This window comes from Erythrolamprus reginae, chromosome 3, assembly GCF_031021105.1.
Source record: "Erythrolamprus reginae isolate rEryReg1 chromosome 3, rEryReg1.hap1, whole genome shotgun sequence".
Taxonomy (NCBI): Eukaryota; Metazoa; Chordata; class Lepidosauria; order Squamata; family Dipsadidae; genus Erythrolamprus; species Erythrolamprus reginae.
The window spans coordinates 208,005,061-208,024,574 of NC_091952.1; the positions used below are offsets into that span (position 1 = coordinate 208,005,061).

At 40.3% G+C, this 19,514-nt stretch overlaps 2 protein-coding genes across 4 annotated transcripts in view; one reads left to right on the top strand and one right to left on the bottom strand.

The window, feature by feature from the left end:
• SPIDR (scaffold protein involved in DNA repair) overlaps positions 1–16,517 on the top strand; it is a 198,365-nt gene extending 181,848 nt beyond the window's left edge. For all 3 annotated transcript variants that reach the window (XM_070747729.1, XM_070747730.1, XM_070747731.1), the window contains exons 18-20: positions 9,797–9,911; positions 11,136–11,189; positions 11,673–16,517. In XM_070747729.1, the coding sequence (XP_070603830.1) occupies positions 9,797–9,911; positions 11,136–11,189; positions 11,673–11,795 (292 nt within the window). In that variant the 3' untranslated portion in view covers positions 11,796–16,517. The remainder of the gene's footprint in view (positions 1–9,796; positions 9,912–11,135; positions 11,190–11,672) is intronic.
• On the bottom strand, positions 14,766–16,805 carry CEBPD (CCAAT enhancer binding protein delta). The gene has a single exon (XM_070747732.1). It carries the CDS (start codon positions 16,312–16,314, stop codon positions 15,364–15,366), a length of 951 nt encoding a protein of 316 aa, XP_070603833.1. The 5' UTR covers positions 16,315–16,805; the 3' UTR covers positions 14,766–15,363.
• Positions 16,806–19,514: the final 2,709 nt, after the last annotated feature.

Here is a 19,514-nt window from a genome sequence, read left to right on the forward strand (position 1 = left end):
AATGAATCATGACTTATGCTTTGCTGGCTGGTACTTATACGTTTAACTCTCTGTAGAGTAAACTGGAAAATATCTTCTCCCTTCGCTTTCTATCTTCATCTTACTTACTGTTAATAACTTGGATTTTTTTTAAAAAAAAACTGTTTTATCCTATGTTACACTTTTACAGAGTTTGTACTCCTGTTTTCCTTATGTTATTTCTAAATTCATCTTGCTACTTAGCTCTGAATGTGGGAGAGTCAATATGTGCTTCATCCCCCCTTTTAATTTTGTCCTAAAGTTCTCCCATTCCTATTAACTTGTTCTGCTTCTGAGCTTCAAGTATTTCTCCTCTTGGGAAAGACTCCTGGCTGGGACTTCCGATTGGCTAAGGCAGGGGTAGACAAAGTTGGCTCTTCTATGACTTGTGGACTTCAACTCCCAGAATTCTTGAGCCAATCATGCTAACTCGGGAATTCTGGGAGTTGAAGTCCACATGTCAAAGAAGAGCCAAGTTGGCCTACCCCTGGGCTAAGGAATGCTAAAAAGCCAATAGCCAATCCCTTGATCCGTGATTTAGCTGTAATTCCCTTCCCTCAGCCCATGTGCTCAGACTGCAAGTAAACATATACCCAATCAACAAGGGGGGAGAGGAAATCAATCTCACTCAATTAAACTAGTGAATTTTGAGAGCTGATCAACTATTTGTAAGAAAGATTGCGCATGTGCCGAATTGCTTTCTAGGCATTTCACCTCTGGCTCCGAACAAATATAAAATGTAAAGAGTTTTCTCCCTCTTAAAAAGACTATAAATCTTCCTTAGAAAAATATAGGAAGAAACAAGAATCTGTCGGCATCAAAGTGAGTTTGAAGATTTATGATTTCAAGCAAAGACGGAGGTGCTTTCGCTGTAACAAGGAAGTGATAAGTGAGTACAATAAATCTTAAAATGGCGGAGGGAGGGAAAAAAGAAGACCTCTCTAGTCTGGCTAACATTGAGCAAAAGTTAGATAAACTGCTGGAGATTTGCAGCGGGTTTGAACAGAGATTCAACAAAGTTGAGAATAAAATGGAACAGATGGATTTAGAAGTTAAACAAATTAAAAAGGAAGGGGATTCTTCTGCTGGAAAGATACTGAAAGTTGAGAAACAAGTGATGGATTACGATGGAAAAATAAGACAAATAAATGACAGAATCGCAAATTTGGAGGACAGACAGAGAAGGAGGAATTTGCGTTTACGAGGGTTCAGAATGGATTTGCCCTCTGAATTTAAGTTAACAGAAGCTGTCTGTGCTTGGTTAAATAAACAGACAGGCGTGCAGGTCAGCGTGGAGGAGCTGTTGCGTGTTCATTGGGCAGCCCCCAGGAGAGACGGCAGACAGAGAGATGTGATCATCGCTTTCCTTAGTGAAAAAAAAGCAGAGATGATTTATAAAACTTTGAAGACTTCTATGAGCCTTAAACAAGACGGAAATGAGATAAGGGTTCTGAGGGATCTTTCCTGGGAAACCCTGAGAGCGAGAGCTGTGTTGAAACCAATTGCAAGCCGGCTATATCAAAGTGGAACCAGATTTAGCTGGGGCTACCCAGTGGCCATCTTGGTGTTCCAGGACAATAAAATGTACAGAGCACGTTCATTGGAGGAGGGAAAGGCTTTACTGGATCAACTGGGGATTAAGTTTGATGAAACTGGAGCACTAGCATATGAAGAAGAAGAGGCTTTTGACGGTCGGAGTACCCCAGATGAGGAGGAAAGACGAAGGGAAGAGCAGCTGAAGGAGTTAAGCGGGCAGGTGGAGGCCATCAGAAAGGAGCAGAGAAGAACACGGGCTCAGCGTGAGAAGAGAGCCAGAAAGTGATGGTGTTTGGTCCCTTGTCTTGTTGTGGGGGGGGGGGGGGAAAGGAAAAGGAAAAGAATTATTACTATTACTATTACTATTATTGTTGTTATTATTAATATTTTTCTTGGGGATGCCTTGGGATTCCTGTATATCTGTCATTCAGTGGGGGAAGTCTAAGGGGGAGGAAAAGGGGGTTTAAGAATTTAAAATTAAAGAAGAAATTAAAGAAGGAATTATTTAAAGGAGAAAGGAGGGGGGGAGAAATTTTCTCTTTTATAAAATTAAAAAGGGTCGAAAGAGGAGCTAGTTTGAGTGGGAACGCAATCCAGATAATATGCCTCAGGTATGGGCAAGGTTTTTTCTTGTCTTTTCCCCTCTCAGTGGGGGGAGCACAGGGGGAGGCACGTTGGGGGGGGTAATAGGGGTAAAGAAAAGGGAAAAATATAAACCAAGGGCAAAACAAGAGGGGAAAAGGGTGTTTTTGGTATATTATGACGGAGTGTAAGATAATGGTTTTAAATGTGAATGGTTTGGGATCGGATTTGAAACGTTTTAGGATATTAAGGATGGCTAAGCAATATAAGGTGGATATTATGATTTTGACAGAAACACATAAAAGAAGGGGAGGAAGGGATAACTTGATTAATGATAGAAATTGGAAATGGGTGTTTGAGTCAAGAGGAACGCAAAATAGTCGAGGTACAGCGATTCTGATTCATCAGAGGGTTAATTTTGAAGAGGTGGGAATTCAGAAAGACAGAGAAGGAAGGTGGATATTTGTTAAAGGAAAAATAAATCAAAAGAAGTTGACATTAGCAGCAATTTATGCCCCAAATGGGAAAACAAAACAATTTATAATAAATACTAAGAAGAAGTTAGACAATTTTAAGGAGGGCTCAACTTTTTTGGCAGGAGATTTTAATATGCAATTAACAAATGGGAATGCAAATAGCAGGATGTTACATTTAAATAGACTTAATATGGTGGATCTACATGCAGATATTTTAAACAGAGCTACATATTATTCAGCAAGATATCACACATTTAGCTGCATAGACTACATATTAATGAACAGGGGAGGTAATATACAAGTTAAAAAAGTAGACATTAAAAGTATATGGATATCAGATCATGCCCCACTATTGGCAGAATTGGAAATAGGTCAGGAACGAAATCAAAAAATTTGGAGATATAATGCAGTTGTAACTGCTAGGGAACAAGATAAAGAGAAATTGCAAACAGAGTTATCAGAATATTTTAGAATTAATGATGTGGGTGGTATTAAACAATCAATTGTATGGGATGCATGTAAGGCCTTCATGAGGGGACAATGTATATGTATGGAAGCAGATATTAGGAAGAGGTGGGGTAGAGAGAGGGAAAGGAAGATAAGGGAAATAGATTTGATACAAGAGCAGTTAAGAATGACGAAAAGTAGAGATTGGAATAGTTTACTGAAATTGAAAAAGAAACAGTTGATGGTGTATGATGAGATTAAATGGAATAAGATGAGAATGGCGATGCGACAAAAAATACAGAGTTGGGGGACAAGATCAATGCAGCAAATGGCGAGATATCTGAAGAAGAGGAAAGAAAAATCATGTATTTTAGCATTGAGGGACACCAGTGGAGTGGTTAGATATGGTAATGACCAGTTAGAGGAGATAATGAGGAAATATTATGAAGATTTGTATAAAGAGGAGCAAGTGAAGATAGAAGTCCTCAAGGTTGGGAAAATAGTAAGTGAAGAAGACAAACAAATTTTGAATGCAGAAATTACACGAGATGAAATTGCTAGAGTAATTAAAGGGTTAAAACAAGCCAAAGCACCGGGCCCAGATGGGTTTACAGGGGAATTCTATAAAACTTATGTGAATGTTTTGCTGCCGCATTTGGGGAAATTGTTTAATAATATATTGTCAAATCGTGATATCCCGCAGACATGGAAGCTTTCAGAAATTGTTACCATTCCGAAGATGGGTCGAGATTTAAGAGAGCCTGGGTCTTACCGTCCGATCAGTTTGGCAAATCAGGATTATAAAATATTTATGAAAATACTGGCAAATAGATTAGAAAATATTTTACCAAAAATAATTGAAGAGGATCAATATGGATTCGTGAAGGGAAGGAAAATAAGTGAACCAATTAGAAATGTAATGAATGTGATGCACCATGCTACCGCCACTAAAAGGAAATTGGGAATTTTGAAATTAGATGTTTATAAAGCGTTCGATAAAGTTAACCATAGTTACTTATATAAATTATGTAACAAATTAAATATGGGGAAAAAATTTTGTGAAACTATAAAAGAGATTTATAAAGGAAATGAAGCATATATAAGAGTGAATGGACAAAGAACGCAGAGTATTAAAATATTAAACGGCACCAAGCAGGGATGCCCTCTGTCTCCAAAATTATTCGTAATAGCAATAGAGATCTTAGCTAATAAGATAAGACAAGATAACACTTGGGCAGGATATAGAATAGGGGAATTAGAAATGAAAATAAATTTATTTGCAGATGATGCAATTATATTGACCCAGACCCCGATGGAGATGATTAAAGGTATAATAAATATTTTACAAGAGTTTAAGCAGGAATCGGGACTGTCGGTTAATATGGAAAAATCAGAGATTATGTGTTTAAATACAGATCCGAGAGAACAGATAGAAATTAGGAAAGAATCAGGGTTGAAATTAGGACTTAAAAAAATAAAATATTTGGGAATTTGGTTATTAAAAAACCCAGTGAAAATGGAAGAGATTAATTATAGAATAACATGGAGGAAAATGTTGAAACAGATGAGGAGCTGGAAAGATAAAAAGCTAAGGAGACTCTCTAAAATAAGAGCTTTAAAAATGATGATAGCTCCCAAGATGATGTACCTATTTCAGGTGCTGTCGGGGGGGTTATCGGTATGTAAGGTTAAAGAGTGGGACAAAAAATTAAATTATTGGATTGAAGAAGATAAGAGACCAAGAATAAGAAAAAAGTGGTTAATTGCGAATGAAAAAGAGGGGGGATGGGGTGTTCCATGTTTGGAGCTGTATAGGGAAGCTTTTCAAATGGAAAGGTTAATGGAGTTGCAATTAAGTGAAAATAAATGGGCGAAATTGGAAAAACAGATAAACGGGATGAATAATAGAGAATTAATTTTTAGGAAGTGGAATAGGAGAGATATAGGAAAATTAATAGGCCCAATGAAAGGGACTATGGAAATTTGGAAAAAATGGCAAGGGAAAATAGGATTATATAAATCTAAACTGTCATCGCTTTATGTAATAAATAGAGAAAACGAAATTAACTTAAATAGGGTTATAGGAGAGTTGAAGGGAAGAGGGATAACTAAGATAGAACAGTTATACGAGAAGGATGGCAGGCCAAGTAGAAATCGCATAGAATGGTGGTTAGGTAAGGGAAGGTGGCTACAAATAAATGCAATATGTAAATATCTAAATGAAAGGGAGAATAAAGAAGTATTATGGCGGGAGGAGACAGGGTTAGAGAAAATAATAAGAGAAAAAAGTGAGGGGATAAAGGCGCAAGCAACTAATATATACAAACTGCTAGTGCAGTCAGATGGGGACACGATTGATGGATTGACTAAATGGTGGCAAAATGAGATATTAGTAGAGGTACAAGAAATGGAAAATATAGTAGAAGATATAAGGAAAATTAAAAATACAAGAATTAGGGAAATGAGAAGGAAAATATTACATAAGTGGTATTTTACTCCCGTTCAATTTGCACATTTTCAGCAGAATGTTAGGGGGAATTGTTGGCATGGTTGTCAAGATAAAGGAGTGTTTATGCATATGTTTTGGGAATGCCCGATAGTGCAGGAATTTTGGCAAAAAGTGAAAGAGGATATCAATGGAATGTTAAATATACAATGGACAATCACTAAGGAAATGGCAGTACTAGTAAAAAGCAATGCGATGGGAGAATTTAGAGAAATAAAAAAAGCAGCAATAGAAAGTGCTCAGGCAGTAATAGTTTTGGGTTGGAAGGATGCAACAAAATGGACAATGCAAAATTGGTATAGGTACATGGTGGATCATATTCAATTTGAAATTATGGAAAAAAGGATAAATTTGGATAATGAAACTGATTTGGGACAGCTGATGGGACGGTGGGACAAGGTAAGACGATATATGACGAGCAGAATCCGAGACCAAGCTACAAGAAATAAACTAGAATCACTCTATAATATGTAGACAGAGATATTGCTCTTGGGTTAAGTGGATTAAAAAAGAAATACCCCCAATTTGGTGGTGGGGAATGTGTGTATGTCGGGGTGATGGGCACAATTCACATTTCACTATGCACTGTTTTATGTTGTGTGATTTTAAATTGTTAAAAAATCAATAAATAAAATATTAAAAATTAAAAAAACAAAAAAAACAAATAGATGATCAGCTCTCAAAATTCACTAGCTTCCTTTTACAAAACTGTTTCTATCCCGGTGATGAGCTCCCACTGGAAGGGCTATAAAATCATAAATAGAAAGTAAATATAAAATATTGTTTCCCCTCCAGCATTTATTTTTACTTATAGTCATTCAGTAAAGTTGATTATGCTTATAGTAATAGTAGTTACAATAGTAGCAACATTCTTATTTCCTTGGCACTTATATAGAGCATAGTACAAGTGTGAGAATATTTGTGTCAATATCATGTGCTACACTTGATAAGAATAGTTCTAATTTCATTAAGTCTTGCAGAAACAATGCTTGCAAAAGTATTTTAAAAGGAAAAAAAATGCCTACTTCATGAAACTATAATTTGTTATCACAGAATGTCTTTTTAAAAATTAAAGTAATTTAGAGAATAGGTTTTCTGAATGGTTTTCAACAGTCACAGAATAGAGATTCGGACTGGAATCTTACTGGGAACAAAATGTCTCATCATATTTTTTTGGTTGCAGTCTATTCTCCTTGGCACCACAGTGAAAGTGATGGCATTAGATTCTAAGAGACCATCTGTACGAGAGTCCTTTTGCCCGTCAACTGTTCCATTTCAGTTGGTCAATATTAGAATTATTATGTAATTATGATTATGTACTATTAAGTCAGGGCTGACTCTTAGTAATCTCATAGGGTTTTTTTCCCCAGGAAGCCTTCCCTCAACCTGATCCTTCTGATTTTCCAGCATAGCACTACTGCTGTAATTGAGTCACCCAATTTTCTCTTCTACCTTCTCAGTGTTACAGACTTTACAAATGTTTGCACAATGTACCTAAATATAATACAGTGATACCTTGTCTTACAAACTTAATTGGTTCCGGGATGAGGTTCTTAAGGTGAAAAGTTTGTAAGATGAAACAATGTTTCCCATAGGAATCAATGGAAAAGTGATTAATGCGTGCAAGCCCAAAATTCACCCCTTTTGCCAGCTGAAGCGCCATTTTTCCACTGCTGGGATTCCCCTGAAGTTCCCCTCCATAGGAAACCCCACCTCCTGACTTCTGTGTTTTTGGGATGCTGCAGGGGAATCCCAGCAGGGGAATCCCAACATTGCAAAAACAAGCGCTTTGCTGGCAAGTCCAGAGGTGGGGTTTCCCATGGAGGGGAGCCTCAGGGGAATCCCAGCAGCACAAAAATGGTTGCTTTGCTGGCAACGGAAGTCTGGAGGCGGGGCATCCCAGCAGCGGCGGTGTGTTTGTAAGTTGAAAATAGTTTGTAAGAAGAGGCAAAAAAATCTTAAACCCCAGGTTTGTATCTCGAAAAGTTTGTATGATGAGGCGTTTGTAAGATGAAGTATCACTGTAATTAGAACTAGATCATTTGTGCCATGATGGAAAGCCTGTTTCTTGGTTATCCGTGATATTGCCAGGACTCTTCTCCAACACTAGCATTCAAAGTACTGTATCAATATTCTTTTATCCTACTTGTTGACAGTACAACTTTTATTTACATAAGACTATCACAAGCAAAACTAGATGCAGCCATATCATGGCATCAGAATGTCTAATTCTAAGACTGGTTGATGTATTTATTGTCATTTTTTCAGAATGCTCCTTGTTTTTTAAATATTTAGCTATCAGCATAGTATCATCGGAACAGTACAGAATATTCTGACTGCTCCTCTTTTTTCAGTCCAGCTTCCCTCAATATATATTTAGCATAAAGGTTGAACAGAATAAGAGAAGCGTATACAAATTTACGTCACTCCTTTCCTGAACAGGAATCAGTCTGTTTCACCATGTTTCCTCCAGACTCTGGCTTCGTGATCTTGTAAAGCCTTCTCATTAGGACTAGAAGATATTCTGCGGTTCCCATTTTCCTAAGCACATCCCCCAGTTTGACAAGTTAACTGAAATATTTCTATAATGTATAAAGCATGTATTGACTTCTTTTGGGTATTGTTTGGCTTTTTCAATTATCCAGCATGAATCAACTCTAATGTCTCTTGTTCCTCAGCCTTTCTACGTAAAGCTCTAATCAATATTAGTTAACTCTTAAAACTTTACAAATTCTTTTTAGATTGCTTGCCAAATTTATGTAGATACTTTATCAAATCTTGCAGTCATTCCAATTTGATAATGATTGGAGTAACTTCATCTTCTATTATTAGTGGTTTTGTAAGTAGAAAACATATCCTACTTAAATATATTAACATCTCTACTAAGTATATCGGATATTGACATCTCTACTGAATTCCAGTAGAGTCCTTCCATTTTGCTCAATGCTCTTGGAATCAGTTACTGTGGTCCGTTAGGGTTTTTTTTAGCAAGTTTGGAACTTCCATCTGGATTTGGATATTTTTTCTAGAAGACTTTCCTTGTTTTCCATGTTTCTTTCCATCTTCAGTATCTTTATAAGATTATTGTAGTACTACTTCTTGTCTTTTGACAACTCTCAGAATTTCATTTTAATTTTCTTTCCATTTGGTCTTCTTGGCTGTAATATCTCTTCTTGTTGGCAAATTCCATTGTCCACTATGACATCCAGTTTATTTTTTTCCTGTTTCCTGGTCTTTGCCATCTTTTTTCACATTCATCCTTAACAACTTTTATTTTTTTTCCACATTTCTATACTTCCCTACCAATGAGATTCAGGATTTAAAAATAATTTCTGATGTTTTCCTTGAAAATCCTGGATATGTGTTCAAGATCACACCATGGAAGTTTTCTTCTTCTGCAATTAGCTTGATTTGGATCTTGCATACAGTTATGAACACATAATTTTCTATTTCACAGTTAGCTCCTGGCCATATCTTTGTTGTTATAACTAAGCAATTCCACCATCTTGTATCAATAATATAGTCAATTTGATTTCCCTGTATTTCATCTAAGTTATGTCCATTGTAGATTGATACCATAGAAATCACTGCATTGACTGAAATTGTTAAATTATTCTCCATTTTTTTCCCCAGGCCATAAAATTCAATTATATTTTCCTCCTTAATATTTCCAATGTTGGCATGACAATCTCCAACCACAAACAACTTTCTTAAATATCCTGGTAATTTCAAATTGAACTTGACCTCCTCTTCTTCTGTATGAGTGCTTAGAATATAACGTGGATAACCTCATATTTTTTAAAAAAATATTCACAAAGTCTAATAGGTATTATTGTGAAATTGATTGTATTATATACAAGTAATATATTTGCTATAGCTTTCATGACAATGAAAGCAATGCTTTTCTCCAAGGACTTGGGGCAGCATACAAATCTAATAAATAAATAAATAAATAAATTTTGCATTGTAAGCTAGAACACATATTGTTCAAATATTCCCAGCTTCCTTGATTTAATGTGCAACAATCCTGTAAGAGATGAGACAAAAGATAATCAAGAGAACACAAGATTCTCAACTTTATGTTCCAGTGTCAATACTATCAAAAAAAGTAAGGGAAAATTTGAACCTTTTACAACTTATTGGTTGTTTTGATAAAATGACAATCAAGATGAAGATGTCTATAAGCACACTTTGACATGGATATTTGGGCCCTTTTTCTCATGTATTTCAGAGAGTTACTCTATTGCAGCCATTGCTGTGAAGTTGTAGCTTCACCAGTTTTGAAGATGCAACTGGAAGTCTTTTTGAATTGCCAATCCCAATCAAAATCCACAGTAAAAATCAAGGTATTATAAGAACAATAGTGTTCTAATTCAGTATTTTATTATCAGCTCTAAGTGAAGAAAGATATATATTTTTATATCTAGTTGGATACCATAATTTTGTTTCCCAGAGCATAGAGGCAAGATGTAAAAACATGCAAGCAAATAGGCAAATAAATCTTCTACCATGTTTCCCCGAAAATAAGACGTATCCCGAAAGTAAGGCATGTCAGAGGTTTTGCAGAATTTGCTAATATAAGGCGCCCCCCCGAAAATAAGGCATAGTCAAGTTTACATACTGTTCATAATTTTGCGAGGATTGCGTTCTGAGACCGCAAAATAGAGATGCTTCCTTTCTTCCTCCCCCCTCCATTCCTGGTTTTACTTAACCCCAAAACTGAGCTGCTTGGTGGCTCACAGGATCTCTGCTGCCGCAGATCTTGCCACCATGTCTTCTGTTGGCCGCTTCGGGGGCAGGAGGTGCAATCTGGGCAGTGGCGGCCAAGGCTCAGCCCCCTCGCCAGACCCGTCATTTTTCGGTGGCGGTGGTGCTTGGGGAGGAGCCCTCGTTGGCCATGGGTGTGTCTCCGGATCCGGAGGCAGAAGACAGCCCAACGGATGGGTGGCTACCCGCCTGCAGCAGCAAAGGGGGCTGACGGTTTGGACTGGTCAGCGTCGGGAGCTGCTCCTCCGTTGTGCCGCCGCGACTGACAGAAGACACGTGGGCTGCCAGACAGCTGAGAGGCCCGGTGGCAGCGAAATCGGCGGTGGCATCCCGAAAGCGGAGGAGCAGCTCCTGACGCTGACCAGCCCAAACCGTCGGCCCCATTTGCTGCTGCAGGTGGGTAGCCGCCCATCCGTTGGGCTGTCTTCTGCCTCCGGATCTGGAGGCATGCCCATGGCCACCGAGGGCTCCTCCCCAATCGGTGCCGGCGCTGAAAAAAGACGGGCCCGGCGAGGGGGCTGAGCCTTGGCCGCCGCTGCCCAGAAATATAAGGCAGCCCCCGAAAATAAGACGTAGCACAACTTTTGGAGCAAAAATTAATATAAGAAAGTGTCTTATTTTCGGGAAAACACGGTAGATAATCTGTAGGATAATTAAATATAGATTACTATGTGTAAGGTTTTGACAAATAATTTTTTTTCTATAAAAATATAGATAACAGCTAGCAGGTAATAAATATGTAGACCTTAGGGAGACTTTATTGTTTTCATAATTATAATACATTATTCTTTCTCTTACAACAGCTCTTACAGAAGTCTATTTCTTCACTTTTAGAATCAGCAACCATGGAAGATGGGGTATGTGCATTTAAAATGGCAGCTTCATAATTCTAATTCTTTTGACGCTTCCCCTCGCCCACCCAACTCTGTACTTTCTAGATGTATTATTCCTCAATCTCCATCATTTTCATTTAGAGTTCATAAAGATGTAGATTCTGGATGACCTGTCCCATTTGTAATATTTTGATTATATTGGCATATGAATAAAAATATAATTATTAAGTGGGTGATCTTTTGGTCTAATGCTCTATTGAAATTCCTGGAATACTTTTGTAGAAAATTTGGCTTTCTATTAAGCGGTTCAGAGAATTTTTTATTTGAATTTCTTTAATAAAATTATTTCCCATAACTGTTAGGATTACATGGGTTTGGAGCAGTAAAAAAGCAAATAAGGAAAAAAGCCCTTAAGAACTTTTTTTACTGAAGAGTGTTCAGCGGTATGTTGGCTAGGACAAAATGTACAAGATTATTTGTTTCAATGACTGTGCTTTATCATTGCAGAGTTATGAAGTAACGAGTGTGCTGAGGAAAGAGGTGGGGTTTTTGAATTGTTATGTCCAATCTATAACCAGCCACCCATCTAGTTGTATTGGATTGGAAGAAATTGTTCTCTCCGAGGCCTGAAAGAACTGAAGGAAATATTGTCTGCTTCTGTCTATGATTTTTGTAACAAATTTGCTGCTTTTGAAACAAAACTCTTGTGCCTTTTTAAAATATACTCAAGGAATAGTAACCATGAACAAGTCTTAATTCAAATGCAATTGTCATTTCAATGAGAGGATTTAGATGCACATTTTAAAATCTTTTCTCATGAAATTAATGGAATCCACACAGATATCTGGCTATATATCATAGCACTCAAAAGGAAACCTATTTTTTTGCCAGCAGCGTTGTTGTTTTTTTGTTTTGGAGGTTATATTTTGTAATGAGCTCAGGGGTTGAAATAAGTTTTGACTGACTAAATGTTAAATGTAAGTTTTTGAAAAAAATTGTAATTAATGTCCAAGTTGTTAATTTAAATATATATTTTCTTAATTGACCCACATATAAATACTGTTCAGGATTTCATGTAGAATAAGTGCTCAGTATGTCTGGCTCAGTAAGTAGCATGTATTTTTTATCATTACAATTAAATATGATGAAAGAGTATATGTGAACACAGGCATATCTACAGCAATAATCATTTAAATAGGAATTATTTATACTTGTATTTTTAAAAAAGTTTCTATAAAGTAGATTAATATATTGTAATTAAAATGTTTATACCCTTTACTTGTACATTTTGATTTGTGGATGAAATTATTATTTGATGCTGAAACACTGCAGTCATTTAGTATCTGATTCAAATTCCTGTAATTTCATTTAGACAGAGCTTGGCATGCATAGGATTTCCTGTTATTTGCATAAAATATTCCCATACTTAACAGCTGGATCTGGATTTTTGGGTTTAGAAGATGCAGTTGTGGAGGACAGATGTGGGATAGAGGGACATGTAGAGGGATCTGGAATCCTATATTAAACATACTTTCTTACATACATACATATGTACGTACACATACATATCATCACGCTGTTAATTTCTCAAAATAATGGCTCTGTTGACTCTAGCTAATTGTATTTAGTGGGGCACTAGGTGACAGCCAAGAGAAATAAATTTAGGTGGTATAGAGAACAAAATGTTTTCTGTTGAGGACACCCCAACAGACAGAAAAGCAGGGAATGGATTCTAAATCAATCATGGTACAGGTAGTCCTGTGAGCTCAAAAATTTAGATTTTAGCATGAGACAGTTAAGTGAATTTTGTCCTGTTTTACAACTTTTCTTTTAAGTGAATCACTGGTTATTAACTGGATCTGTTTCCCCCAGACTTTGCTTGCCAGGTTGCAAAAGATGATCACATGACTCTGGGATACTGCAACTCTCACAAATCTGAGACAGTTGCCATGTACACAAATCTTGATCCCATCTCCATGGGGATGCTGCACATTTTAAGTGTGAAAAATGTTCGTAAGTCACTTTTGAGTGCTGTTGTAACTTCAAAGTCACTAAACAAATGGTTGTGAGTTGAGGATTACCTAAAGTGTGCACAGAGTCTTCGACTTACCACCACTCATTTAGTGACCTTTCAAAGTTACAAAAGCATTGAAAAAACTGATTTACGGCCATTTTCATACTTACAAGCGTTGCAGCATAAATTCAGGCGCTTGGCAACTGGCATGTATTTATAATAGTTGTGCTGTTTTGGGGCCAGATTCGCTTAATGACTGCATGATTCACTTAACAACTGCAATGATTTGCACAAAAAGATCATAAAATGAAACAGAACTCACTTAACTATCTTGTTTAGCAACATATATTTTGGTTTCAGTTGTCATAAGGACTACCTCTGTTTTGAACTTTATAAGTAGCTTTGGAAGCCATGGCTGTTACGCCTTCTCTTTGTATTCTGCTGCAGGAGAAAATACCTGTGGTATATTATATCCAAAGTTTCATGTAAACTTGAAAAGGTGAGGGAATGAAAAGGGAAAATCTTCCCATAGGTGTGTAAATCAGCAGTAGAATTATCTTGTAAAATCACTATTCCAAATCCCACCCTTCTCTCATGTACTTAAAAAAAAAAATAGGCCAATGTGTTTTGCTAATAAGGCAAAGTAACCTTTATTTTTTTCCTGTGGAAAAAATCCTTAAATTACACTAATTTTGAAGCTTTGTTCTCACAGTTGATCTTTTTCTACCTGTTGGAATATTTTTCCAGTGCTACTTATTTAGAATTTTTTTCAGCCTGTTAATCTCATGCTTAAACCAAATTTGTTATTGCATTGCAACTTCACAATACTGTGCACTGATCTAACTATGGCATTTGTCTCAAAGTATTTTTTGCAGACAGTATGTCCTCTTTGGACATATAGGTGTTGTTTACTTATGGAATAAAGGTCTTCTTAACAGTCTGAAGTTGTAACAAATTCAGTGAGGCACTTTTTCAGGTGTCTGAGACACTCCTTTAGGTGGTTGAATCCTGTATGAAACTAATTACCGTATTTTTTAGAATATAAGACACACCTTAGTTTTGGGGGAGGAAAATATACCAGGCATTCATCTGGCTAGCATTTTTAGTCTGTTCAACTTCAGCACATTATTTTATCTCCTGGTTAGGGCTGAAAAAGCCTTTTTCAGAGGGAGTAGGAATGAAAGCAAGCCTGCAAAGTGTTAGGGCAGGAAAAAAAACCCTTTCTTTGGAGGGAATAGGAAGCTGGGAAGATCATTAGTATTTAGTTAGGACTGGGAAAAAGTTTTACATAGGAAGTATAAAACCAAATTTTCAGCCTCTTAGGGAGAAAAAAGGTGTGCCTTATACTCTGAAAACTCCCAAAAAATAAGGTACGTCCAAGAGTGTATCATACATTTTCCATTAATATTCAATCACAGCACCTATGTAATGTCTGCCTTTTTAAAAGTATTATTTATACAATTGACCTTTAAATGTCCTTGAGGAAATACTAACCATGGCATGTTATCATTCATTTGGATGGTATACTTTACATTTTTCTACATTCCCTCAGTACACATTCACATCACAACAAATACCAAGTCGAATACATTTCAAGGGTTTTTTTATTTTTAGAAACACTGTAAAAATTTTATATAAAAGTTTTGAGCATGCTCAGCCTACTGTTTCCCTCCTACTATTTATAAACAAAAAGTGTTGGAAAAGTCCAAAAAATAGTTGTTTTCTTACAAAGTACCATAGCTGCATCGACAAAGGGGGGAGGGGAAAGGGAGGGTGATCGTTATAAAAAATAATTTAGGAGGAAAGACGTTTAGCTTCTCTTCTGCTTAAAACAAACAAACAACTTTTTGGCAAGTTTTGTGGTTAAAAAGACCCAAGCTTAGCCCATTCCAAAAAAAAAAAAAAGGTAAAACACGCGCACACACACAGGCTGTTAACCCCCCCCCCCCCCAGCCCCCCACTCGTCGTTCAGTCCGGCCTTCCAGGCTAGGTTTCTTGCTTGAGGGGAGAGGCGAGGCCAAGAGCGCCCCTCCTCCCGCGTACCTTTGGCACAGTCCCCGGGGCAGCCCGAGTCTTCTAGCCTGGCCCCCCCTCCCCCCCTACAGTTTGTGCGACTCGCGCTGAGGTATTCGTGAAGAAGTTCAAAGTCCTTTGCCGGCCGTGGCGGCGTTTCCCTGCAGCCGGTTACCGGCAGTCCGTGGCCGCGGAGGGCTGTAGGAAAGAGGCGTTGGGCAACTGCTTGAAGAAGTGTCGGAGGCTGGTTAAGTCCCGGCTAAGCTGCTCGATCTTCTTATGCAGCCGGTCGTTCTCGGCCGACAGCTCGACCAGTTTCTGCTGCATGTCTTGGTTGCGGCGCTTGGCTTTGTCGCGGCTCTTGCGCACCGCGATGTTGTTGCGCTCCCGCCGCTGCCGGTACTCCGGGCTGAACCTGTCCACGCCCTTTTTGCCGCCCGTCCGCTCTTTGCAGCCCGACGAGGACGACGAAGAGCGGCTGCTGTAGCTGGACGGCGAGGCGCTGCCCGGAGGCTCCGGGGAGGTGGGCGGCGTGGGTTGGCCGTTCAAGTTGACGACGGTTTGGGCGCAAGTGGCAATCTGGGAGGGCAGCAGCGAGCCCGACGCCTCGTCGCCCCACTCGGGCTCTTGTTTGACGGCGCCCCGCAGCGGGCCGGGGAGGACGCTGGCGTGCAGCAGGCTGGCCAAGGCGCTCCCTCCGGACGCTGCTGGTGGAGGCGGCGGCAGGTAATCCCCGTAGCCCCCGCTGCGCTCGCCGCCCTTGTGGTTGCTGTTGAAGAGGTCGGCGAAGAGCTCATCGTTGCACAGCTCCAAGTTGGGCACGGCCGCCATGGAGTCGATGTAGGAGCTGAAGTCGATGGCGCTCTCGTCCTCGTACATGGCCGGCGCGGCGGCGCTCAGCTCCGCCAGGTCGCGGCTGCCGCCGCCGCCACCGGGAGCCGAGCACATCCCGGCGGAATCCTCGCTGGCCTGGGCGACGCTCACGCCGTTCGCCTTGCAGGAAGGGCTCAGCACGCCGATGTGGCCTTCGCCCGCCTTGGCGTCGTAGAAATTGGCGGGCTCCAGAGACCAGGTTCTATAGCACGACAGCGAGTCCAGGGGCTCCAGGGTGGCGGCGCTCATTGCAAAGTGAGGGAAGGCGAAGACTTCGCGGGGAAGGCGGGAAGCTTCAACCGGCCGTCGGCGCGGCTTGTTGCCTTGACCTGTGGGCTTCCCCCCGGATGTTTCTCGCCCCCCAAACCCCGATGGCCACTCGGGACTTTCGCACAGGGCACGACGCCTGAGAGCCCGAGACGGCACACGTGCGTTTGCAAAGGGGAAAACCTGGCGGCGAGCTCCCCGCTACGGCCCTTTATATCGACAGCGGCTTCTCGGACCCCACCTCCTTGCCCTTCCTGAGGGCGGAGGGTGTGGCCGGAGAAATCCCGGGAGGCGGGGGGGGGGGTTTGAAGGCAGCGGCTCTGGCTCTGGGCGCCTCTCGGGGCGGTGAGAGGAGAAGCAGCTGCTGGGATTGGCCCGCGAAACCCCGGACCTCCCCTGCCGCTTGGCCACCTTTGATCGGGACCGGGAAGCCACAAGCTAGGAGCGGCCTTTAACCCCCCTACCCTCGTCTCCCTCCGCCCCTTTCGGGAGATAAAGACTGACGTCCCTCGAGGGGCCAGGACGGCGTCACTGCTCAAATGGCAGCCCGCCTGCCTTGGCTCAAGCTGAGGGAGCCAAAGGGCAGCTCTCTGGCCCCGTCACTCTCCGGATTTAAAGGGGCTTCTGGGCTGAGGCGGCGAAGTAACCGGGAAAGGAAGCCCCTTCTTAAAGAACAACCCGGGGCGCTCTGTATAATTTGGAGAGATATAGGCTCTCCGCCTGGGTTGGGTTGGCAAGCAATAATCAAACTTGTTCCCACAGCAAGGAGCCTGTCGTCCACCTCAGAGGTGGGCAAAGTTGGCTCTTCTATGACTTGTGGTCTTCAGCTCCCAGAATTCCTGAGCCAATCATGCTAGCTCAGGGATTCTGAGAGTTGAAGTCCACATGGCACAGAAGAGCCAACTTTGCCTACCCCTGGTCCACCTAATAATCCGCACGGGGGTTGGGGAGTGGAGGGGGGGCGGACGGTTGTGGGGTGAGAAATGGGGCGGAACGGAAGCTGTGCAAAGCCCCATCTTTTAACTGTGGCTGCGCTGGGAGTGAGTGAGTGGGCGGCAGAGGGTGGATCCCTTTCTGATAGCCCATCCTGCCCGTTTGCTTTTGGATGACGGACGGCTCAGCTCCCTTTATTTATTGTTTTATTAGAGTTGGGAGGGACCTTGAAGGTCATCTAGTCCAACCTCCCCCCCCCCCCAATTGATCTCAGAGAGGCTCCCCGACAGCGTTTCGGAGAAGGCTGAGTGCTAATTTTCCCGGGCCCCGCGCTGTGCAAACAGTGCCATTTTGGTCTTGCTAGCGCCCTGCGTTGTATGATTTTCTAAGATCTCTGAAACGACCCCCCCCCTCCAAGTTGGTCTCATCTCAAGAAGGGCTGTTTGAATTTACAGGCTCTACAGTTCAACTCCCAGTCAGCGTGGAAATACCCTGATCGGGACTACCTATTTTATTACTTTGGGGGAATCCATAAACCCACTGATAGGCATGCGATCGTTCTAAAACGCATCAAGGATAGAACAAGACAAGACAACTAAGATAGTTTGAGTGAATTCAAGCTCACTTTAAAAGTGGGAAGCTTGCCAAATCTTTAGAAAAATCAGTTGTTTAAACATTTTTATCAGAAACTTCTAGAAAAATATGCAGGGGCTGGTTTGACAGGGCATAGCCCCGGGATTTGATTTTGGGATTCCAATGTTTTACTACTGGTTTTATGTATACAGTACTTTAATTTATACTTGACATAGAAAATATCGATTGGTTATATCTTCATTGTATATTCCTCATTTAAACAGTGCCCTCTAGTGGCTAAATACTGCCCGTACTGTTGTGATCCAGAACAGTTTCTCCCGCTTGGTTTGGTTTTGCAGCCCATAGGAAATTTTGTTGCCATCTTGAGGCAATTTAAAAAATACAGAAAGGGTCTTCCTGTTTTCTCAATTCTAATTATCAGTTTAATTCTTTTGTGCCTATAAATCGGTATTGACTCCTAGGAACTCTCATGTATAATAAGTAAAATCTGAATGTTTTTTGTTATTTCTTCAAAAAGGGAATTGTTGATTCAATATTATTTAAATGCCTTAAGTTAAAGAACATTCCGTTGGTCCACGAGAAAAAGAATCGAAACTCCCTAAGGGTATGATATCTTTATCACAATCAAACAAATCAAAGAAAAAGTGTGTCCAAAATCTCTGAACAAATCAGAGAAAAAGGTTATCAATAATACATTAGTAGTTTTTTAAACAAAACAATCAAAGCACTGTGTACCGAACATCACAACAGTTTTGTTCAAGAAAATATTTAAAAGTTGCTTTCATAGAACAGTGATATACAGGTGAAACTCAAAAGGTTAGAATATTATGCAAAAGTTCACTCATTTTTAGCAATGCAACTTAAAAGGTGAAATGCAATATATGAGAGACTCATTACATGCAAGGCAAGATAGTTTAAGTCGTGATTTATCATAATTGTGGATCAACACCAGCACATGACATGGTTCCCTAAGTCAACACAGACTGTGGAAACTTTTGCATCTCATTTGGAAGCAAAGGACCCAGAGTATGGAGGAAGAATGGAGACTGCAAGATGCTTGAAGTCCAGTGTGAAGTTTCCACAGTCTGTTGATTACTGGTAAGTTCCGGGTCAACGCAGCCATCTACCAGGAGATTTTGGAGCACTTCATGCTTCTTTCCGTAGACGAGCTTTATGGGGATGCTGACTTCATTTTCCAGTAGGACTTGGCATCTGCCCACACTGCCAAAAGCACCAAAACCTGGTTCAATGACCTTAGGATTATTGTGCTTGATTGGCCAGCAAACTCACCTGACCTAAACCTCACAGAAAATCTTTGGGGCATTGTCAAGAGAAAGATAAGACAGGAGACCGAACAATGCAGAAGAGCTGAAGGCCGCTATTGAAGCATCCTGGTCTTCCATAACACCTCAGCAGTGCCATAGGCTGATTGATAGCTTCCATGTCATGCTGTAATTGCTGTAGTAATTGGGGCCAAATCAAGTACTGAGTACCTATGCATGCTTATACTTTTCAGAAGCCCGATATTGTTCTATGTACAATCCTTGTTTTATTGATTACATGCAATATTCTAGTTTTCTGAGATTGTGGATTTGGGATTTTCATTAACTGTACCCCATAAATAATCATCACAATTATGACAAATCACGGCTTCA

Excerpts from the sequence above, each read along its gene's own strand:
- CEBPD (XM_070747732.1), bottom strand. The coding sequence starts at position 16,314 with ATGAGCGCCGCCACCCTGGAGCCCCTGGACTCGCTGTCGTGCTATAGA.